Source organism: Pelophylax lessonae (genome assembly GCF_965119305.1).
Source record: "Pelophylax lessonae genome assembly, chromosome: 5".
Classification (NCBI taxonomy): domain Eukaryota; kingdom Metazoa; phylum Chordata; class Amphibia; order Anura; family Ranidae; genus Pelophylax; species Pelophylax lessonae.
Window position 1 is genome coordinate 230,622,832 of NC_138772.1, and position 24,696 is coordinate 230,647,527.

The window sequence follows — 24,696 nt, forward strand, 5'->3', positions numbered from 1 at the left end:
TGGCAACTTTTTTTTTTTTTAATTCTTTTTATTTGTTTATAACATATCTAACATAAACATGTGCATTTGACTCTTAAAACAGGAAACCACAACATTGTACAACTTAAGTCAATAGATCCACACAGGGGTCTCAAAGAAGCATTATGTGTGGAATTAGCTGTACAGAAAGGCAGGAAGGCAAAAGAGTGTCAATACAGCAATAAATCTGGCAAAGCAACATAGGCAGAATCTATAAGCTGATAAACCCTCGTCAAGGCAGCTCTTCGGTAGGATTTGATCAGGAAGGGGGCCAACCAAGCTGGTCTTGGTAGGCCCCCAAGACCTGTAGGTATCTAAATGTAGTGCATTTAGATACCTACAGTTGTCCCATGCTTTCAAAGGCCAATTTCCTCTCGGTGAAACACAGTTAGTACAACTGGACCCAGAGGGGGTTCTGCGCTGAGTGCTCGGAGAGGTCTGTCTCCGTTCTCTATGCACATCTCCTCCAAGTTTCCTCTCCCGAGCTCTCTGCCCTACCGCAACCCTGGGTCTGAGATGTTCTGGACCTGGACTCCGAGGATTGGGTTGACATGTGGGGCTTTCCATTCAAAATTCTCGTTTCCCTTAGGGATCACTTCATACAGTAAAAAATTGCCCATAGGGCGTACCTTACTTCCTATCACCTACACAAAATGAAAACGTCCCTTTCCCCCCGGTGTGGGCGTTGTGGTTATGCTCCAGGGGGGATTTCATTCACATCTTTAGGACCTGCCCGAAAGCTTGACACCTACTGGTCACAGGTAGTTTCAGTAAAAAATGATTTGCTGCATGTCTCTAATACTCTATCCCCCCAACATTTGCCTACTAGGACTGGTGGAAGATTTGGTACCTAGGGTGGCTGAATGAATTCTCTTGGCGCTCCTTATTATTTTACGCCAGGAAAACCATTGCACTGTGTTGGAAGCAACAAGCTACTCCCTCGCTCTCCAAGTGAAAGAAACAGAAGAATGCTGTAATACCTCTCTACAGAGATACCTATACACACAGAGGCTGCCCCAAGAAACATAATAGGGTCTGGGCCAGGTGGCTGGCAGACTCTTCTACAGCCACGACTGATTAGACGGGCTGGGAGTGGATCGATCCACCAATCCCCACTGAGCAGCCGGATGACAGCTCAGTCTCCGTTCTGTGTGCGGAGAGGGAGCTGTCAGATCCCCGCTGTTCTCTATGGGGAATTGGATGAGAACGGACCGCCTGTCCATTCTCATCCGATCCTATCCAATCCGATCCGCTGGACGGATGGAAAATAGAGTTTCCATCCATCCCGATTTCACGGACCGGATCGGAATCGGATAGCAGCCGGGTATCAGCGGAGATGTCTCCACTGACATCCGCTGCCCTATAGGGATGCATGGAGGATCCGATCAGGTCCGCCTAAAAAAACTGACAGGTGGATCTGATCGGATCATTCAAGTGAAGGGGGCCTTAAGTGCCATAAAGCCAGTTTGGTCTGGATCTATGATGGAGGGAAGTATAGAATGAAGTCTAGAAGCAAGGAGTTTGGTCAGTATTTTGAGATTAAGTAGCGCTAAAGGGTTATAAGAGGCGCACAATTTTGGATCTTTAGTGGCCTTATAGATAAGTATGACAAGTGCCTTCGCCATTGAGGGAGGAAGAGCACCATCCTCCAGGCAGCGGGTATATAAGGAGGCCAACAATGGGGCCAATAGGTCTGCATGGGCTTTGTAAAATTCCACCGGCAGGCCATCTGGACCAGGTGCCTTACCCTTAAAAAGGGAGTTAATCACCTCTTCGGTGGTGATCGGGCGGACCAGGTGAGATCTCTCCCAGTCAGAGAGCCAGCCCGGGGCTATCGGGACCAGGAGGGATGTCAGACTCTCAAGGCACTGACCAGAGGAAAGTGTGGTGGTATACAAGGTGTTGTAATAGTCCTGAAATTCGCTGAGTATTGCCTCTGGAGAAGTAATGGCCTCCCCTGTGGAAGAGGAAAGTTCAGGGATCAGTGTAAGGGGAACATCATGGTGGGACATCACCACCAACAGTTTGCCACTCCTGTCCCCTTGCTCAAAGAATCTTTGCTTTGTGCTGTAGAGCTCTAGCCTTGTGACCTCAGATAAATGTGCAGGTTACATTTGGAAGCCTATAACGCCCCAAAGTTTGACAGATGGGTCTGACCCATAAAGGATCGAAGAGTTCTCAATTTCCCTTTCCGAGGTGGCTGTGGTGGCAGTTTGCCTTACCCTGACCGCTTTAATGTAATGACCTTTTGTGAAGGCCTTGAATGCATCCCAAACTATACTGGGGGAGGATGACCCAACATTAGAGTCCCAATATTCCCTCAGGATTTGTGGGATTTGCTCTGAAATGTCTGTTTGAGAAATCCTATGGGCACCAAGGTGTCACATGGAGCTGTTGCGGGAATAACGAGAGCACAATGTGACAAACATGGGGCTATGATCGGAGAGACCATTGGGTAAATAGGTGACGTCCACCACATCGACTAGCATAGCTGGGTTAGCAAATGCAGTCTATTCTGGATGATGTTTTATAGGAGGTGGAGAAGCATGAGAAGACTTTTTTGGAAGGATATTTCCACCTCCAGACCTCTGTCACTCTGGCTGAAAGCGCCCAGTTGACCAACTCTCCAGCAAAGGATTTGGGTGGCGTAGGTCTATCCAGATCTGGGGAGAGGATGGCATTAAAATTACCTAACAATAGTATTTTTGCAGGACAATAAGGGGTGACCCTCTCCAAGATAGTGTATAGTACCTCGGGTTTAAAAGGTGGGATATATATACCAGCTAAGATGTACCTCTGCTGCCATAATGTGAGCAATAGTACATACCTGCCATGGGGGTCTGTATGGACCTTGTTGACAACACATGGAAGTAATTTGTGTATCAACACTTAGACACCTCTAGCATAGGTTAAATAAGAGAAATGGAAAATTTTCTGTACCCAAGGCATCTTCAGAGACTGCAATTTGCTGCCCACCAGATGCGTCTCCAGTAAAATCAAGATGGAGGGATTACTGTATGTGATTACTGTATGTGATTTAATGTATTGGAAATGTATCAGAAACACAAAAGCAAGCTACTCACTGGGGGGGGGGGGGGGAGAAACCTCTGGGTGAGTCTAGGATGGAAAAGGACCTGGGGGTACTGGTAGACAACAGACTTGGCAGTGGCATGCAATGCCAAGCCGCTGCAAGCAAAGCCAACAGAATATCGGCATGTATAAAAAAAGGGGATTCACTACAGACATAAAGAGATTATTCTCCCACTCTACAAGACTCTGGTCTGGCCACATCTGGAGTATGCTGTCCAGTTCTGGGCACCGGTCCTCAGGAAGGATGTGCTGGAACTGGAGAGAGTCCAGAGAAGGGCAACAAAAATAATTAGGGGAATGGAGGGCATCGGCTATGAGGAAAGACTACAAGCACTGAACGTATTCTCTCTGGAGAAGAGACGATTGAGGGGGGATATGATATCAATGTACAAATGCTGTACTGGTGACCCTAGCATAAGGAACAAACTTTTCAGAGAAAGGGAATACAATAAGACACGTGGCCACTCACTAAAACTAGAGGAAAAACGGTTTAACCTTAAGATATATAAGGGGTTCTTCACTGTCAGAGCAGTAAGGATGTGGAATTCTCTTCCACACGCAGTCGTATCAGCAGGGAGCATCGATAGTTTCAAAAAACTATTAGATGTGCACCTTAAAGACCACAACATACACGGGTATACAATGTATGTTTGACGGCAAACACACACATATCATAGGTTGAACTGGATGGACTGATGTCTTTTTTCAACCTCACAAACTATGTAACTATGAAAAGGAGTGCCCTCTTGAACTTGGAATTGAGGCCTCACCGAGAAGGAATCTAGTTTATTTGACGCCATGGTCCTGATGGCATAAAATTCCAAAATAGGTTTTGGGCGGATTGGCGGATCGCGTCTGGTGGGCAGCAACAGGGCATGAGCCAATGCACATATGCCTAAAAATAACCAAAGAAAATAAAAAACAAAACAGAAACATGACTCCATTAAACGACTCAAGCACAACATACTTATCCTACCATTTCCCAGCTCCCCCCCAAAACACATGGGGAGGACCAGGAAGCTGTTTGTACTCAGAACAAAACAAGAATTATGGGCTAAACCTGTAATACAGGTCACTACTGTAAAAGTGAACTGTCCAAACAGTCCCCACATAATCGTTTACTGCATGGGGAAAGGATACCTGAGAAATGCCGACCGTTGGTATGTAGTTGCAGTCCTTGCAAGTGTAACGCTGCAGTACACGGAGGGGGGCAGCGCCCTTCAAAAAAAGGGGGTCAGTCATGGCTGTAATGTGTAGTTAGCACAGAGGGACTGGAGGAACATTGTAACATTGTGTGACCAAACAACCTGGCTCCAGTTATTGGGCATCTAAGGATCCAAACTGTACACGGAGTTCGGCATAGGAATATAGTAAGCAAGGACAGTCTTGAGTTCTCAGTCTAGCACAAAGTCAGAAAGCTGGTAACCAGTTGGGCAAAATTATAGAGGAAAAAAAAAGGGCAATAAAACCTGAAAAACTCAAAATGAAACAGGTGTATGCCCAAATACTTGCTATGTCCTGGGGGATAGGGACACCTCCCGTCAAGGGAAACTTCCATTGTAGGGGTTTAGCGGGCATCCAGTCAAGAGGCCGCGGATTCCAGGGTATCGAAGAACTTGGCACGATCACCATCCACCACCCGGAGCTTACTGGGGTACTCGTACGGATATCCGTGGAAGAGCGACACCTCTGTTGAACCTCTGGCGAATAATCGGGAAAAAGAAGGATCTTGGTGTTATCATACCTGAGGTCTTGTTTCGCCCGAGCTGCCGCCAGGATTCGGTTCCGATCCTGGTATTTAAGTAGTTTGAGGACAAATGCCCTTTAAGGTGCCCCCGGGATTGGAGGGGTCGGAGGGATTCTATGGGCCCTTTCCACTACAAAGGTGGGTGGCATTGCAGGTAGATTCAGTAGCGTGGTTAGAAAGGATTCTGCGAACTCTGCAGGCCTGGTGCCTTTGGCCCACTCAGATAGGCCTAGTATGCAGATGTTGTTGCGCATAAGCCACTTCTCTGTGTCTATAGCCTTTTCCTGGACCCCTTTAACCTGTACCTGCAGAGCATGCAGCTCTCTGGAATCCGATCTGGAGGTGTCTTCCAGCTGTGATATGCGGCCCTCCGCCTCTGACACCCGCAATCTAAATTTATCCAGATTGTGCCTTATAAGGCTGATGTCCCGTAGCCAAATAGTCAATCTTGACTATAAGGGTGTCCTTGCAGGCCTTAATGGCTTCTAGGGTGTCCGAGGGAGACATTCTGCAGCCCAAGGCTGTCTGCGTACTGACTGACATGGTGGCTGTGGGATGCCACGTGTCCAAGATGGCTGCCGACGGACAAGAGAGACGGGGAGTGCTCGCAAGAGTCTTTGAGGAGCGCAGCTTCCTGGGTGACAGCGGAGAAGCCCCGGGGTGCCGCTTACCTTCCTGGCTGAAACCCAGGGTGTCTGAAAAGAGGTGGCGAAAAGAGGTGACGAAAAAGGAAAATGGTGAGCCCAAATAGTTTGCAGGATGAAATCGGGAGCGGAGCACAGGCGTTGCACGTCTTCTTGGTCTCACATCCTGGCCACGCCCCCAACGGCAACTTAATTTAATGTGATGTTAGACTTTATAGACAATGTAATACTGAACTTCCACTCCATCTATGGGACCCCTGTTGGCCCTAAACAAAAAATTATATTATTGAATAACCCAGGAAGTATTGTAAACAAGCACATACAGTACCTAACCACTGTAGCCAATAAATAGACTCCTTGCAATAAAACAGGCATGACCACAAGGGGGTAAAAAAAGGAAAAAAAAAAAACAACCCAAATTAACCTCCCTGGCGGTATTCCCGCTCGGGGTTAACTTTCAGTACCAAAAGCGGTAACCCCGAGCCACACTCAGGATTACTCCAGAATGTTACTCCCCTTCCCTGCGATCCCCCACCATCCTCCCCAGGGTCCTCACACTATCTCCCCGCTCTGCGCATGGCCGATTGCCAGCAATTGCCTTCCGGTTCCCTTCCCTGCGAGCGTTGCGGCGCAGAGGGGGTGGAACCGGCGGCAAATTCAAAAGTGTAAATACACAAATGACATGATACAAATCTGTGATCCTAACGGATTACACTGTATCATTCCATTTCAGCCCAGGATTTCACCTGGTGACTTTTCCAGTGCCCTGCCTGTGCTTTGCCAGTGCTTTGTGCCTGGAAAATTTTGTAAGACCATGGCATCCAAAAAGCGTTCTTTTTGCGCAAAAGCACTTATAGACGAACTGGAAAACAGCGACAGCGAAACTGAGTTACTTGAACTGAGCGATAGCGATTCATGGGAAAATTTGTCATCCGGTAAGGAAAGTGACGACAGTGACGATTCTGATGTCTCTTTCTGGCACATAGCTTGTGGAATTGAGAAGTATATCAAATGATTCTCCAGAATTTCCAACTGAGCTATGTGCCAGAAAGAGACATCAGAATCATCGTTGTCGTCACTTTCCGTACCTGATGACGAATTTTCCCACTAATTGCTATCGCTCAGTTCTTCAAGTAACTTAGTTTCGCTGTCGCTGTTTTCCAGTTCGTCTAAAAGCGCTTTTGCGCAAAAAACGCTTTTTGGACGCCATGGTGGTTCAAAATTTTCCAGGCACAAAGAACTGGAAAAGCACAGGCAGGGCACTGGAAAAGTCACCAGGTGAAATCCTGTGGTTAAATGGCATGATACAGTGTAATCCGTTAGGATCACAACTTTGTATCATGTCATTTAGTGTATTTACATTTTTTAAATTGCCGCCAGTTCGACCCCCCTGTGTCGCAACGCTCGCAGGGAAGGGAACCGGAAGACAGGTGTCGGCATCAGGCGACCACACAGCGGGAGGACGGCGTGGGATCGCAGGGGAAGGTGAGTTTTAAAATGTAAAACGGATTTCCATGCAAAAGAATGTACTGCTTTTAGCACAGAAATCTGGACAAAATCAGACCGCCAGGGAGGTTAAAGTACTATTGCAGAATAAATCCCAAATTCAATACTGTAAAGCCATAGAAAAAACAATATACAGAATTGACCATAAAAGAGAGTCTGCTCCCCATATAGATAGAAAACGTGCCATGCTGTTCACCAGTGCTGCTTCTAACAAGTAACAACCCCACATCATCAAAGTTCTTTTAAAAATATGCTGTGAAAAATGTTCTGGAGGCTGCCCCCACTCTAAAGGCTGGTCTGAGATGACCTCTGAAAAAAAAAAAACACCAAATCAGAGCAGCGGGGCGAGCTCCTCTTCCCACCTGCAAGATGGCGCTCAGAGTAACTGGACTAAACCACAGCAAGTCACATATGCTGAAGACATTCTTCAGCTTTTAAAGAAAAATATCACCCACGCCCTTCTGGGGCTGAAGCAGCAAACGCCTAACATTGGTGGGTTGAGAGAATAAAAATACAAAAGGGAGTTGCGCTAAAGCAAAAAGTGGATAACCTATTCCCCAATGACAGAGAAGAGTTAAATGCACATACACATGGTAAACACACTAAAATGTGAAGCAATCCCACAACACATATAAATGGGTATGAGTCCTAATCCAATTTGATCAAAATTGGAAACAATAGTCCAAACCGGAGTGGTTCAAAGGAAAAAGTCTTCATATGAAATATAGCCAAAAGTGCAAAGAACAGTTCAAAACAGAGCAATTGCAGATTTCATCCACCCAGGTGATAATGGAGATGACAGACAATGTGAGGTCCCGACCACCATACACAGCCTCTTACCAGATAATAATGGGACAAGCGCATCGGGTAGTTCAGGACTACTCCTGCCTATCTCCCAAGCAAAACTGCTCCCAGAATCTCCAAAGCGCCTGATGGAAGCGGCTCACACTCCACTCTGCTCCACTCCAAGACCCCGCTCAAAATGCCTCACAGACAGACAGTCTCATACAAGTGGGGGGCAAACAAACAGGGCGAGCCCATAGTGCATTACCTAGGTAGCCACGCTTGCTCCGGCCAATGGGGGAGGAAGGTCCTGGAAAGGCCGCTTGGATCATAGAGAAGCTTCTCAGCTGCAGAAGGCTGCAGCTGAGAAGCTTCTCTATTAACCAGGCGGCCTTTCCAGGACCTTCCTCCCCCATTGGCCGGAGCAAGCGTGGCTACCTAGGTAATGCACTATGGGCTCGCCCTGTTTGTTTGCCCCCCACTTGTATGAGACTGTCTGTCTGTGAGGCATTTTGAGCGGGGTCTTGGAGTGGAGCAGAGTGGAGTGTGAGCCGCTTCCATCAGGCGCTTTGGAGATTCTGGGAGCAGTTTTGCTTGGGAGATAGGCAGGAGTAGTCCTGAACTACCCGATGCGCTTGTCCCATTATTATCTGGTAAGAGGCTGTGTATGGTGGTCGGGACCTCACATTGTCTGTCATCTCCATTATCACCTGGGTGGATGAAATCTGCAATTGCTCTGTTTTGAACTGTTCTTTGCACTTTTGGCTATATTTCATATGAAGACTTTTTCCTTTGAACCACTCCGGTTCGGACTATTGTTTCCAATTTTGATCAAATTGGATTAGGACTCCCACCCATTTATATGTGTTGTGGGATTGCTTCACATTTTTGTGTGTTTACCATGTGTATGTGCATTTAACTCTTCTCTGTCATTGGGGAATATGTTATCCACTTTTTGCTTTAGCGCAACTCCCTTTTGTATTTTTATTCTTCAGCTTTTGCAGGCCCTCCTCCCAGAATATACAGAGTGAAGTGGAGCTGTCAAAAATCTTCTCTTCCCTGCAGGACAAATCAGATGCTTGACTGACAACCTATGGCTTGGTTGGACTGAAAAGCTGAAGCAACATCACCAGTACATGTAACCCTCTGCTTCTTTACCCAGCCCAAGTCCCCAAACCTAGGTAGTTTATAACCATGCCAGGAAATTATGTTGAGAATACCTTTAATTAAAATGTATAGGTGCTCTTCTTCATACTATGGAAAATCTGTACTAGCACATGTGCGCCACAGCCTTTATTCATTTCATTGGAAGCCTTGTTTGTCAAAATAATATTGAAAGCAATAGAGACTGTGGCACATGTTCAGAAATACTTTGATATACTTGTACATTTTAACCAGAGACTTTGTGGTATTGAGCAAGCCACACAATGGTCTTCTCTGGAGAACAGTGTTGCTAGCAACTATATATGATGTGCTCCGACTGCTGAGGGGTTGGAGGGGCAGTATAGGCAGGTGTATTCAGGATATCACAAGGCCCAAAAAATTAAATGTCATTAGTTAAATAAAATAAAATACCAATTGTAGATTTAGGCTAATGTGTATAATTATCCAAGAAAACAGAACTTATTCACTCATACTGCAGTAAGGAAAATAAATCATGTCTTTTTTTTGTTTTGTTTTTTTTTTACAGATTTGGTGAATCTGTTAGTGGACAGCTTGTAATCGGTATTTTGGCTTGGCCATCTCCTTGGGTAATTGTTATTGGTTCTTTCTTCTCTACTTGTGGAGCAGGACTCCAGAGTTTGACAGGAGCACCTCGTCTTCTACAAGCCATTGCAAGAGATGGAATAGTGCCTTTCCTTCAGGTAACCCAACCACAAACTTGAGATTGGTTGGCTGCATGAGATTAAAACTAGTGTTGAGTGCTTTTTAGCGTTTCACTGAAGACTGTATTATTGATAGATATGCAATGAATACTTTTTTTTTTCCTGATTTTGATTACCATTATTAAAAAGTTGTAAAACAGAAAAACATTTTTGGGGTGCTTTTTTTAAAAAAATGTTTTTTTCCCTCTCCACACACCATAAGACATTGATGGAAATACTCCACATGGTGTCTGCATTTTACTTTTTATTTATAAAAAACAGAGCAATGAGTGGAAGCCTCTGGTATGCTGCAGTGTGTTCTCTGCATAATGTCACAGAAACTTTAATGGAAGGGAGGAGAGTGTCCTCACAGCCTGTGTTGTGTTGTGGTGTTTTTTTTTTTTTTCTAATCCACTAAAATGAATCGGGTTTCACCTTGCTCAGAGGCCCAAAGCAACTAAACTGCAATGCAAATTCATGAGGTATGCAACAGAAAACTGGTGGTATGGCTACTGTTAGGCAGAGCTCTTTGAACTTGTGAAAGCAAATACAGCTACTTCATATCTATGTATAATTATAATCTTTACAGGTCCAGAGAAACAAGGTTTTTAAAACATTTAAATACATTGATATTATTTCTATAAAGCTAATTATGTATCTTCTATGTTACAAAAAGTCAGAAAAAAATGTATATTCCCTTATTACCTTAGTAATTACACATGTATAATTGAAGGAATAATGGATTGGTTCCCACTGGGAAAATAAAACGGAGGGATAAAATGGACCCATCACTACATAACTACAAATCTACCATTGTCCAAGTACAGACATAAGTCAAATGCGCTTCGAATTCCTTTTGATTTGGAGCATTAGAGAGGGAAGAGACTAGTCAAGATTGCATGTAAATAATGCAAAAGGTAGCACGGATTATCAACGAAAAAAGATGGTTAGTACTTTACATGATCTTTCTACAAAGTGTGAAAGGGTCTGGAACCCATGGATGAACTATGTACAATCCCCTTCTTAATAACCTTCGCTATGGCGATTGGGTCTGGTGTATGGGTAGGCTGTAGTTCTTTCCCTTTTTTTTTTTCTGTCTTCAATGGTATGAGGATCTTTTATTGATTATGATGGATCTTACTGTATTTTGATGGTAATGCCTACAATATTTCCCAGTGCGAAATAAAGTGGGTACCTGGCTCCAGCCGACTTAAAGCGTTTATTACCCCTAAACTTCATATTCCTGATGTGTGCCTGCTGTACCTTGTTCTTGTATGAGTATCCTGTTCTCTTTGTATTGCTTCCTTTGTGTAAAATCCCTGGTGTTCCTGCTAGTCCCCTTGCTGTCCTATTAAAAACTGACCATACTAAGCAGAAGAGCACACTGTGGTCAGTTCTCTAGCTATGCTGGGAACTCAGTGTGCTCCCCTCCAAAAATCAGACTTGTCCTGACACGCCCTCGCTGCACAGCCATTCACTGAGAAGCTCAGTATGCTGCTACTTCTCCCAACCAGCTCTTATGCGCATGAGAAGAGAGGGAATGTGATCACTATAAAAAAGGGAAAAATAATTTGCCTTTTATTTCTATTTTAAACGAAATGGGTTGTTTTAAATGGTGATTGTTTACAGTCACTTTAACTTTTACTCATTCACCTAGAACACCCTCTCCCCAGTTTTCTACTTGACTATCTTTCGTCAATATGGGGTTTGTTTACTAAAGCTAGAGAGGAAAAAATTAGTCACATTTCTGCAGAGAAACCAATCAGCTTCCAGGTTTTATTGCTAAAGCCTAATTAAACAAGCTGATGTTAGAAGCTGATTGGTTTCTCTGCAGAATTGTGACTAATTTAGCCCCCTCTAGCTTTAGTAAATAAACCCCTATATGACGGTTTATTTTCACCTATACAAGTTTACTGTATTACCAAGTCTGCTTTTATTGTCTATTTTTCTTTGCCATGTCTCACCTGCGTTGCAGGTTTTTACCTGAATTTGCCATCCGCGGTCTACTGCTGTATTGTTATTTTACTGTTTAAAACTTTAATAAAAAAATTGAAACCGAAAATGTAACACAAATTGGCAAGTATGCATATGTACACAATTTATAACTTGGAATTTCAGAGTATTTGCATAAAAAGTATCCTTTAGTTCTCCTTTACCCTTCTAAAATATTTAGGGTGGATTCTAACCTTTGTGTTTTTTTTTTTTTTTTGATTGATGTGTTTCCCACTCAAGTAAATGGAAATGCTTTTAAATGGATACGATATGACGTGAGTGCATCGTGGAGTGCATCAATGTATATTGACGTTATTATGTGTTTACATTTAGTACAAAGTACTTTGCAACCTTCACCAAATTCTTAGGCAAGACACAATAATGCTCATTGACATGTGTTTTGATGCATTTATATTGATTTTGATGTAAAAAGAATTAGGGAAAAACACATAGGTTTCAATCCTGCATAAAGCAATACAGCATTATTTCTGTGTTATATAAACTAAGATTCTTTGCAGTGACACAAACTGCTGCCATAAAATAATAATTTGTCAAAATAAGGGTAACCTCTGAAATGTCCAGGATAGCTGTTTTAATGTTTACCATTTCTTCAATTAAATTTAGGTGTTTGGACATGGAAAAGCCAATGGAGAACCAACATGGGCTCTGTTACTGACAGCAGGCATATGTGAAATTGGTATTCTCATTGCTTCTTTGGATAGTGTTGCACCAATATTGTCAATGTAAGTTTTGTATCCTAATTTGTGGATGTGGCTTCTTAATTTTAAAAGAAATCTATTAGTTGAAGAAATAAGCATAAATTACTTGCTCAAGGAAAAGTGTCTATTTTTTTTTTTTTTACAAATATCTAAAGTTATTTCTAAAATACTGGATGTCATTTGCAGTTTAACTTGAAAGCTGTTTTTTTATATATAGTTACATAGTTTGTGAGGCTATATTGTGTGTGTGTGTGTGTGTGTGTGTAGTGTGTTTGCTGTTAACTGTACATTGTATACCCCTTTATATTGTGGACTTTAAGATGTCCATCTAATAGTTTTTTGAAAGTATCGATGCTCCCTGCTGATACCACTGCTTGTGGAAGAGAATTTCACATCCTTACTGCTCTGACAGTAATGAACCCCTTACGTATTTTAAGGTAAAACTGTTTTTCCTCTAGTTTTAGTGAGTGGCCACGCGTCTTATTGTATTCCCTTTCTCTGAAAAGTTTGTTCCTTATGTCATCACCAGTACAGTATTTGTACATTGATATCATATCCCAGCCCTCAAATTTTCCACTCGCCTACTCGCATTTTGCGAGTGGAAAATTATTTAGGGCGAGCGTGGGGCTGCTCCGGCCGGGTGCCGCTCAGGGGAAGAGGAAAGCCGATGGACGGGATTACCATAGAGCGGGGATCGTGTCCGTCAATGCACTTACCAGTGCAGGGGAAGAGAGAGGAGAGGAAGAGGAAATCTGGCCGGATAATCACAAAGCATGATCGTTCCGCTGTAACAGCTTTCATTGTAATTGCCGGGCGCTCGCCGACACACACAGTCCCGCCTCCTAGCCCGGCTTCTTTTGATAGACAGAACACCTGGCCAACCGAAACGTGTGACGTCTATCAAAGGAGTCGGGCTAGGAGGCGGGACTGTGTGTGTCTGCGAGCGCCCGGCAATTACAATTGAAGCTGTTACAGCGGAACGATCGTGCTTTGTGATTATCTGGCCAGATTTCCTCTTCCTCTCCTCTCTCTTCCCCTGCACTGGTAAGTGCATTGACGGGCACAAGTGAAGCTGCATTGATTGCACAGTTAAAGCTGCATTGATGGCCCAATTAAAGCTGCATTGATGGCACAGTTAAAGCTGCATTGATGGCACAGTTAAAGCTGCATTGATGGCACCGCTAAAGCTGCATTGAAGGGCACAGGTGAAGCTGCATTGAAGGGCACAGGTAAAGCTGCATTGATGGGCACAGTTAAAGCTGCATTGATGGGCATGGGTGAAGCTGCATTGAGGGGCTCGGGTGAAGCTGCATTGAGGGGCTCGGGTGAAGCTGCATTGAGGGGCTCGGATGAAGCTGCATTGAGGGGCTCGGATGAAGCTGCATTGAGGGGCTCGGATGAAGCTGCATTGGCGGGCATTGGTGAGGTTGCATTGACGGTAACGGGTGAGGCTGCATTGATGGGCACAGGTGAGGCTGCATTGATGGGCACAGGTGAGGCTGCATTGATGGGCACAGGGGAGGCTGCATTGATGGGCACTTGTGAGGCTTCATTGATGGGCCCTGGTGAGGCTGCATTGATGGGCACTGGTGAGGCTGCACTGATGGGCACTGGTGAGGTTTCATTGATGGGCACTGATCAGGCCGTACTGATAAGCTTCATTGATGCTGCACTGATGGGCACTGGTAGGCTGCATTGATGGGCACTGATAATGTTGTTATTAATATTTATTTTTATAACTTCTGCAATAATGCAAAAACATTTAACAGTGTTATTCTATGAGATAATTTATCAAGGCGTGTTTAGGGGCGGGATTAGGGGCGGGCAGGGTAGGAGTTGGGTGGGGCAACTGGTGGCGAGTAACACTTAAGGCCTGGCTAGTAGCTCAGGACTTAAAATTTTGAGCCCTGTCATATCCCCTCTCAAGCGTCTCTTCTCCAGAGAGAATAAGTTCAGTGCTTGTAGACTTTCCTCGTAGCTGTTGTCCTCCATTCCCCTAATTTTTGTTGCCCTTCTCTGGACTCTCTCCAGTTCCAGCACATCCTTCCTGAGGACAGGTGCCCAGAACTGGACGGAATAATCCAGATGTGGCCGGACCAGAGTCTTGTAGAGTGGGAGAATAATCTCTTTATTTCTGGAGTGAATCCCCTTTTTTATACATGCCAGTGTCTTGTTGGCTTTGCTTGCAGCAGTTTGGCATTGCATGCCGCTGCCAAGCCTGTTGTCCACTAGTACCCCCAGGTCCTTTTCCATCTTAAATTCACCCAGAGGTCCCCCCCCCCAGTGAGTAGCTTGCTTTCGTGTTTCTGACACCCAAGTGCATTACTTTACATTTTTCAACATTAAACCTCATCTGCCATGTAGTAGCCCACCCCATTATTATGTTCAGGTCTGTTTGTAAGTTTTCCACATCCTGCATAGAAGATATTGGCATGCTTAGTTTAGTATCATCCGCAAATACAGAGATTGTGCTGGATATCCCCTCCTCTAGATTGTTTATGAATAAATTAAACCGGATTTGCCCCAGGGCAGAACCTTGGGGGACCCCACTTTCCACACCCAGATTGGTCTGGCAAGAATGATTTTTCATGAAACCATGCTGATTACTACTAATAATACAGTCTTTATTACTAAAGTCTTGTATATAGTCCCTTAACCTTTCCTCCAAAATCTTGCAGAATACTGATGTTAGACTGACCGGCCTATAGTTACCCGGGATATATCTCACCCCTTCTTTAAATATTGGTACCACGTTGGCTTTTTTCCAATCAGCTGGCACCATACCCGTCTGTAGACTATCCTTAAGGATCAAGAATAATGGTCTGGCTATCACCTGGCTGAGTTCCTTAAGTACCCTCAGGTGCAAGCCATCCGGTCCTGGTGATTTATTTATGTTATGTTTCTCTAGTTTAGTTCTAAGTCTATCTTCTGTTAGCCATGGTGGTACTTCCTGAGGTGTATTATTTAATTTATCATTACAAGCTGGGTTAGTGTAGCCCCCCGATTCTTTTGTGAAGACTGAAGAGAAGAAATTATTTAACACTTTTGCATTCTCTCTGTCCTCTATGGCCAGCTTCCCTTCGTCATCTTTTATGGGGCCAATGTGTTCTTGCCTCGCTTTCTTACTGTTTATATATTTAAAGAATTTCTTGGGTTTTTTTTTTACTCTCTTCTGCTTTATGTCTCTTGTGTTGTATTTTAGCCGCCTTGATTTCGCCTTTACATTTCTTATTGCACTCTTTGTAATGCTTGAATGCTGCCAATGACCCCTCAGCCTTGTATTTTTTGAAGGCCTTTTCTTTAGTATTAATATGCATTTTTATGTTAGGAGTTTAGCCACCCAGGGTTTACTTTTGCTCTTCAAAAAAGAGAAGTTGCACGTGCTCAAGTGAAAAAAAAACACTTTCTGGAATTGGTTTACAAAGCAGTTATGAAAAATAGGTATTTCTCTTACGTCCTCTGACAGTCGCCGCCCATCTATTTAGCCTTCACTATTGGGTAATGGCACTCTCTGCAGGAGTAAGCTAGGCAGTTTTACATGTTAATAAAAAAACTTTTCTATACTTAGACACACCTCTAGAGGGCCGTCCCCAGCCATTACCTGATTCAGTTACCACTGGTCCTCAGTTTTATGCTGCCTAGCGTTAAGAGTAGGCTAGCTTTTTCCTTTCTGGTACCTAGTTTTTTTTTCCGCCAATCTATGTGTTTTTCTTCTGAAAATAGATTTTTATTTCTCTCACTATCACTAGTTAGTCAGGGACTTTTCCTGGAGGACTACAACTGTCAGCAGAGCTGGGCCTCGCACTGGGTAGTATAGGTCCTCATGGAGTCCAAGCCTGCCAACGAGCGTCGCAGGTTACTGGTGCGCCCAGGCCTCGCAACGAAAGTGCCCCTCGGAATAGGGACGAGCCTGCGAAGGTGCGTCTTAGCTGAGGGTGTCTCAACTCGGAAAGGCCCGCATGTTGCTAGCATCCCTCTTTGGCTGACGGCACCCCACTTAGGGTGGGAGGTCTCCCGTATCAGAGCGGTGCCTGCTTTTCTGGACTGGTGAGTACTGATACCCCCTTGTCCCTGGGGACGTTTATGGGGGTTTGTGGGGCCACTCTTAGGGGATGGCAGGGCTGGTGGTCTCTGTGGGATCCCCCTTCTGGCCAGCTTGGTGTATTTTCCCTTCCTCCTTGGCCCTGCTGAGGGCGCTGTGCGGTGTACTTGTGGTACCTGGGGGGTGTGGCTGGAGGGCTCCATAGCTGTAAGGGGGCCTCCCTTGGGTCTCCTGTGGTGGCTAGACCCCATGTATATGCTTGTTTTGGCGCCTTTTAGCACGGCAACCATCCACGGGAATGGCCGATTTAAAGGGCCAGCGTCCCTTTTAATTTATATGGCAAAAATGGACTCCCAGGATAACAAATTCCCTGCAGACCTGGTGGGGGCTTCGGGTACCCCCTGAATCCTCTTCCACAGCCTCATTATCTGGTGCTCTTGCGACTTTGGCGTCCAAAGTGCATCTGCTGTTGTCGGAACGCTCTTCTAAATAACGGCCTATGCCATCCCAGTCCTCTGACTTTGAGCCTGAATTGATTGCCACGGACGATATCCCTCCTGAGGGGTCCCAGTACTCAGCTTCTGAGGGGGAGGAGGAGGATTCTTCCTCCTCCTGTGGCGCGGGAACGCGCTGCGATGGATGCCCTCATTAGCATCATTAAGCTAACTCTCCATCTTGACGATGATCCATCTCGACGATGATCCATCTCAGTCAAGTAAGCGGGCTGCTTTCGGGTTCTGAAGGGCCCAGCTGTCAGGTTTTTTCCCTGTCCTGTGGAGTTTCACATAATTGTGAATGACCAGTGACGTCGCATTAAACTTGCGCTGGTGGTGCCTAAGCGTTTTTCCCACCACTATCTCCTGTTGTAGGCCATGGACAAACGTTGGACGGTGTCCCCTAAAGGGTACCACACTGTCTCTAGACTGAATAAATCCACCTTGATGTCAGTGGAGGACTCCCTGATGTTCACAGACCCGGCTGATAGGCGCGTGGAGGTGCTTTCCCGCCACGTTTCCCGCGGGCTCTCTGTTAAAACCTGTTTTTACCTCGGTGATGCAGGCTCTCAGACTCACGCCATGGTCCAAGGTGCTTCGGAGCACCCTGGTGGCGGAGTTGGCCTCTCTGACTGCCCTTGACATGGTGGCTCAGATTACCCAGACTAGAATGTACCTGTGTGACGCGGCCTTGGATGAGGCTCCGTTAGTCGCTCGGTTGTCTGCTGTCGGGGTCGTGATCCGCCGCATTATTTGGCTAAAAAGCTGGTCGGCTGACCACGCTTCCAAAAAGACGGTGTCTGATGCTGCTTATGTGGAAAGTCGTGTTTTTGGGGACACTCTGGATGAGTTGATTAAGGGGCTTATGGGATGTAAGAGTGCTCTGTTGCCCCAGGTCACTAATGGTAAATCCTCCCGCGCTAGGTGGGGGCCTTCCTTCAAAGCTCAGTGTTGGTTTTTTCGTGCCTTCGGGGCGCAGGACAAGGGCAATTCATTCAAGCCCTCCGGTGGTCACCAGGAACCGTGGTCAGTTAAGCCAAAGGCCGGTCAGTCTGGCTCGGCATCCTAGTCCACCTCTTCCTGAAGGGACGCCCTCACCCGTCTTAGGGGTGGGGGGATGTCTGCGTTGCTTTCCGGAACCCAAGTTGTCCAGCATTCGGGACAGGTGGGTTCACGAGCCGATTCGTTCCGGGTACAAGATCGAGTTTCGATATTGACCCGCAGACAGCTTCTTCCCGTCCAATCTCCAGCTCACTCCCGATCGTCTCAGAGCTCTCATGGGGGCGGTGCAAGATCTGCTCGCCCAGGAAGTCATTGTGCCAGTACTTTCATGGTACAGGTTTCGCGGTTTATACTCCAACCTGTTGACAGTGCCCAGGAAAGAGGGCAAAGTGCGTCCAATTCTGGACCTCAAGTCTCTGCACCGCTTGTGCGGGTGCAGAAATTCCGGATGGAATCCATCAGGTCGGTAGTGGTGTCGTTGAGTCCAGGGGACTTCCTGGCCTCCATCGACTTGAAGGATGCGTATCTGCACATCCCTATCTACGAGGGTCATCATAGATATCTCCGCTTCGCGGTGCCTGGGGCGCATTACCAGTTTGTGGCGTTACCCTTCCGTCTCGCTTCGGCTCCCAGGGTTTTCACCAAGGTTTTGGCTCCGGTGCTGGCTTTACTGCGTTTAAAGGGGATTGTGGTCCTCGGTTATCTGGACGACCTCCTGTTAAGGTCGAGTTCGTGTGCAACTTTGACGAGCGATCTGGCCATAACGGTTCAGACACTTTAGGAGTTCGGTTGGACCATCAATTTTCAGAAGTCGGCACGGACTCCTTCAGTTCGTCTTAAGTACCTGGGGATGGTACTGGACTCGGCTCAGGCACGAGTTTTCCTTCTGAAGCACAAATTCCGGACCCTGCAGGACGAGATCAGGTCCCTCAGGGACAACAATCTCTCCTCCTTGCGGACCTGTATGCGGTATCTGGGTCTGATGGTTTTGGCTTTTGAAGCCACCCCATTTGCTCAATTTCACACGAGGATTTTGCGGGCGAAGATCCTGGCCAGGTGGGACAGAACTCCTCAGTTTTTGGACAGGAGGATTTCTCTGAGCCACCAAGTACGGTTGGCTCTTTTGTGGTGGCTCCGGTCGCCGACTCTGACACAGGGCCAGTCCTTCCAGCCTCTGCTGTGGATGGTGCTCACCACGGATGCCAGCCTGTTGGGCTGGGGAGGAGTTCTGGGCACGCTTTGTGCCCCGGAGGACGTGGTCGGCAAAGGAGGTTTCCTTGCCGATAAACATCTTGTGGCTCCGAGCAATCAAGCTCTGTCTGTTCCGTTGGTCATCTCGACTTCGGGGTGTCCTGTTCGGGTACAGACGAACAACACCGCGGCTGTGGCTTATATCAATCGCCAAGGGGGCTCCAAGATTGCCCGGGTGGCCAAGGAAGTGGCTGAGATCCTGTTTTGGGCCGAATCGTTTGTTCCAGCGATTTTGGTGGTTCACATTCCGGGTGTGGAGAACTGGCAGGTGGACTGTCTGAGTTGCCAGACCTTGGACCAGGGAGAATGGTCCCTTCATCCGGAGGTGTTTTGCCTCCTGTGTGCCCGGTGGGGGACTTCGGACGTGGATCTGTTCGCGTCCTGTCTCAACAAAAAGGTGGGGAGGTTCGTGGCCAGAACCCGCGATCCTCCTCGGATTCATTGGTGGTGCCTTGACACCAGTATCGGCTGATGTATGCCTTCTCTCCAATTCAACTGTTGTCCAGGTTCCAGGTGTCTGCACAGATCAGGTCATTCTGGTGGCCCCAGACTGGCCACCTCCTTTGGCCGCATGGTTTTGAGTGTGGCGGTTGTTTGCAGAGACATATTTTTGTCTGTCTCTTCCTTGGGGTGTTTTTTTTTTTTTCGTTACCTTTCAGTTGGTTGCGTCTTCCCACCTCTCACACCTGCACTGCTTTGGGACGTCCCAATAGTGAAGGCTAAATGGATGGGCAGCGACTGTCAGAGGACGTAAGAGAAAATAGAATTTTTGTAAGAACTTTCTGTAAAATTCTTTTCTCTGAGTCCTCTGACAGTCGCCGCCCTTGCCCCTCTGTTTTTTTGGATATGGGGGTTATTGCCTTCCGGTACTGCGTGCTACAAACTGAGGACCATTGGTAACTGGGTCAGGATAATGGCTGGGGACGGCCTCCTAGAGGTGTGTCTTAAGTATAGAAAAGTTTTTTTATTAACATTTAAAACTGCCTAGCTTACTCCTGCAGAGGACGCCATTACCCAATAGTGAAGGCTAAATGGATGGGCGGTGACTGTCAGAGGACTCAGAGAAAATAATTTTACGGTAAGTTCTTACAAAAATTCTATTTTTCTTAAATGTATTTGGATAGGAGCTGACATGAAAAATGTGCTATAAGAAACATTTCCACTACCCATAGCATCAAATCAAAATGTTTGTTTTATTTTACAAACCTTTATTTTAGAAATGACAGTTGGAAGTGTAAAGGTCGCTGTTGGCAGAGAAGAATTTAATATTAGCGCACTTTTTCTTCAGCTTCACGCTGTTTTTTATAGGCTTTTGTTATGATCAGAAAAGCAGGCACTTTCACTTTAAGTGTTTCACAAGTGTGTAACTCACGTGTTAATGAGTTTTTGTATTGTATTTTTGCAGCACAAATAAACTTATTTTCTATTTAAAAAAAAAAAGAAAAGGCAGGCACCACAATAATAAAGACCTTATTGCAAAGTTTCTCAGTTTCAGCAATTAAGAATAGCCTTTTATGTGAATATAAAATCCTGACTGATGGATTGAACAATCTAAACTGTCATAAGCCACAGTGCTTTAACTGTTTTGGATTTAGAACAAAATAAACATTTATTGAGACTTGAACTGCAAATGTGGTTAATAGGCAGCTCCCTTGGACATAAGTACTGGATTGCCTAATCTGTTGTACTTCATAACTCCAAAAAATTATTTAAAACTACGTATGTATGTGTGTGTGTGTGTATGTATATGTATATGTATGTATATATATATATATATATAATATAGTGTGTGTGTGTGTGTGTGTGTGTGTGTATGTATATATATATATATATATATAATATAGTGTGTGTGTGTGTGTGTGTGTGTGTGTGTATATAATATAGTAAAAAAAAAAAAAAAAAAAGAGTTGATGGATAGCCAGCTTAAGTGATTGTGCATTCCCTGGATGCCCACCCTGATGAATGTCAATGTCTAATATAAAACACTGTGGGAAAGGTCCCTTGCATCTAAAAGTTCTTGGGTGTATATCTGGCCTCATCTGTTTTCTCTGCAGAGACAATAAAAGCTGGCGTTGCTACCAGTACTGCTTGTTTGGGAGTAAATTAAATGGGAGATTTACTAAAACTGGTTTTAGTAGATTTACTAAATCTCCCATATAATTTACTCCCAAACAAGCAGTATTGGTAGCCAAGCCAGCTTTTATTGTCTCTGCTGTGCAAACAGATGAGGCCAGATGATATACCCAAGAATTTTTAAATGTAAGGGACCTTTCCAACAGTTTTTATATTAGACATTGAGTTGGGGTGGGCCCCCGGAGGACCTGCCCATACATAGATCCAAATTTGGCCAGTCCCTGTTGTACTGGCTGCAGTTCGATCCATATATGGCAGCGAAATAACTTTGTCATGACAGCTTGGGTACTTTTACATGATTCAGCTAAAATGTACATTTGATTGCAGGATTCTCCTTCTTCACTTTGTTTGTCTACCAAACACAGGTGTTGTGTTGCAGTTTGTTTGCATTTGTTTTCATTTTGGTGTATAATCCAGCCAGTTGATCTATTTTTACTTCAAAATTATTTTTACCATAACTGGCCAGATTTAGTAATGACTATATGTAATGTGCAGAGGGTACTGAGAAAACTGTTGTAATAACAGGATTGTGATGTGAAGGATCTGAGGCTAAGTTTACATCATTGCTACCCATGTTCTGCATGTAGGCAGCCTATTCATTTCATGCAGAAACCCAGGAAAAGAAAATCCCTGACCCTTTTTATAATTTGCACTGCGCCAAACCGGTTTGGCGCTCACAAAAACTTGCAGCATTTGCCAATGCTTTGAGGGGCCTTTTAAGAATTAAACATGCGATTCGGACCTCTGCTGGAAGAAAATTTTAGTGACTGAACCTCTGGGAATTTTATTCATTACCCCTAGAGCATTGACAGCAATATAAGCTCATTGTGCATACAAAGCTGTAGTCTTTGTATTTTTATATAACTTTCATAGTTTTACTTGCTTCTGTTGCCATGTTTTCATAGTTTCATATGCAGCTACAGTATCTCACAAAATGAGTACACCCCTTACATTTTTGTGAATACTTTATTATATCTTTTCATGTGAAAACACATGAAGAAATGACACTTTGCTACAATGTAAAGTAGTGAGTGTGCAGCTTGTATAACAGTGTAAGTTTTCTGTCCCCTCAAAATAAATCAACACACAGCCATTAATGTCTAAACCGCTGGCAAGAAAAGTGAGTACATCCATACGTGAAAATGTCTAAATTGGGCCCAAATTGTCAATATTTTGTATAGCCACCGTTATTTTCCAGCACTGCCTTAACCCTCTTGGCCATGGAGGTCACCAGAGCTTCACCGGTTGCCACTGGAGTCATCTTCCACTACTCCATGACGAAATCACAGAGCTGGTAGATGTTAGGGATCTTGCGCTCCTCCACCTTCTGTTTGAGGATGCCCCACAGATGCTCGATATGGTTTTAGGTCTGGAGACATGATTTGCCAGTCCATCACCTTTACCCTCAGCTTCTTTAGCAAGGAAGTTGTCTTCTTGGAGGTGTGTTTGGGGTCATTATCATGTTGGAATACTGCCCTGCGGCCCAGTCTCTGAAGGGAGGGGATCATGCTCTGCTTCAATATGTCACAGTACATGTTTGCATTCATGATTCCCTCAATGAACTGTAGCTCCCCAGTGTCGGCAGCACTCATGCAGCCCCAAACTATATCACTCCCGCCACCAGGCTTGACTGTAGGCAAGACACACTTGTCCTTGTACTCCTTACCTGGTTGCCGTCACACACACTTGACACCATCTGAACCAAATAGGTTTATCTTGGTCTCATTAGACCACAGGACATGGTTCCAATAAATCCATGTCCTTAGTCTGCTTGTCTTCAAGAAACTGTTTGCGGGCATTCTTGTGCATCATCTTTAGAAGAGGCTTCCTTCTGGGATGACAGCCACGCAGACCAATTTGATGCAGTGTGCGGCATATGACAGGCTGAACTGCCACCCCTTCTACCTCTGTAGCAATGCTGGCAGCACTCATATGTCTATTTCCCAAAGACAACCTCTGGATATGATGCTGAGCATGTGCACTCAACTCCTTTGGTCAACCATGACGAGGCCTGTTCTGAGTGGAACCTGTCCTGTTAAACCACTGTATGGTCTTGACCACCGTGCTGTTCCTCAGTTTCAGGGTCTTGGCAATCTTCTTATAGCCTAGGCCATCTTTATGTAAAGCAACAATTTTTTTTTTTTCAAATCCTCAAAGAGTTCTTTGCCATGAGGTGCCATGTTGAACTTCCAGTGACCAGTATGAGAGAGTGAGACCTTTAACACCAAAATTAACACACATGCTCTCCATTCACACCTGAGACCTTGTAACACTAGCAAGTCACATGACACCAGGGAGGGAAAATGGCTAGTTGGGCCCATTTTGGACATTTTAATTTAGAGGTAAACTCACTTTTGTTGCTAGTGGTTTAGACATTAGTGGCTGTGTGTTGATTTATTTTGAGGGGACAGCAAATTTACACTGTTATACAAGCTGTACCCTCACTACTTTACATTGTAGCAAAGTGTAATTTCTTCAGTGTTGTCGCATAAAAAGATATAATAAAATATTTACAAAAATGTGAGGGGTGTACTCACTTTTGTGAGATACTGTATGTACTGTAGATCCTAATACTAGCAACAAGAGAGAGTACACTTTCTAAGAATCATTATTAATTTGAACTAAACATAGACTTGCATTATTATATTCTGTTTGTTTTTATTTCTAATAGGTTTTTCTTGATGTGTTACATGTTTGTTAACCTTGCTTGTGCTTTACAAACATTGTTGCGAACTCCGAATTGGAGACCACGGTTTAAGTACTATCACTGGTAAGAGTATTCTGTTTTCTTTTGTCTTTAATAAATACCTTGAAGGCCTATTTACGCCAGCCTGATCAGTTGCAGTGTGTTTTTTAATGCATGTATGCTCTGTGATAATGTGCATTGTCGTAAGGCAGTTCATTTGTTTGCCCACAAGCACCACAGCATGTCCAAAACAGTGCAGTGGTTTTATTAGGCCCTTAAAGAGAGACCTCAATTTACCTAACGTGTGTTTAACTAAACAATATTCATTGAAAAAATAGGACTGGTGAAACATTTTAAGAAATGGCTGGGCATCATATAAACTTTTTTTTTTTTTTTTTCAAATAAATAAGCCTAAAGAGCAGGGATTCCCAAACTACGGCCCTGCAGCTATTGTAGAACTACACATCCAATAAGGCATTGTAAAACTCTGACTAGGCATGATGGGAATTGTAGTTCCTGAACAACTGGGGGACCGTCGTTTGGGAATCCCTGCTATAGAATAAGCATTCGCTACCCAGATAAAAATAATATGCAATATTGGCAACAAAAAAGTTGCCCTCAAATATAGAATAGTGCAAAACTATAATAAATATTAAACATAATTCAAGACAATTGAACTGTTTTTCATTTTCAATATAATTTTGCATTGTTATATATACTGTAT

The 24,696-nt window shown here is 44.6% G+C and overlaps 1 protein-coding gene across 2 annotated transcripts in view; it reads left to right on the forward strand.

The window, feature by feature from the left end:
• The window catches only part of SLC12A7 (solute carrier family 12 member 7), a 550,671-nt gene that overhangs the window by 355,467 nt on the left and 170,508 nt on the right, over positions 1-24,696 (forward strand). For both annotated transcript variants that reach the window (XM_082257548.1, XM_082257549.1), the window contains exons 12-14: positions 9,479-9,653; positions 12,270-12,388; positions 23,958-24,056. In XM_082257548.1, the coding sequence (XP_082113674.1) occupies positions 9,479-9,653; positions 12,270-12,388; positions 23,958-24,056 (393 nt within the window). The remainder of the gene's footprint in view (positions 1-9,478; positions 9,654-12,269; positions 12,389-23,957; positions 24,057-24,696) is intronic.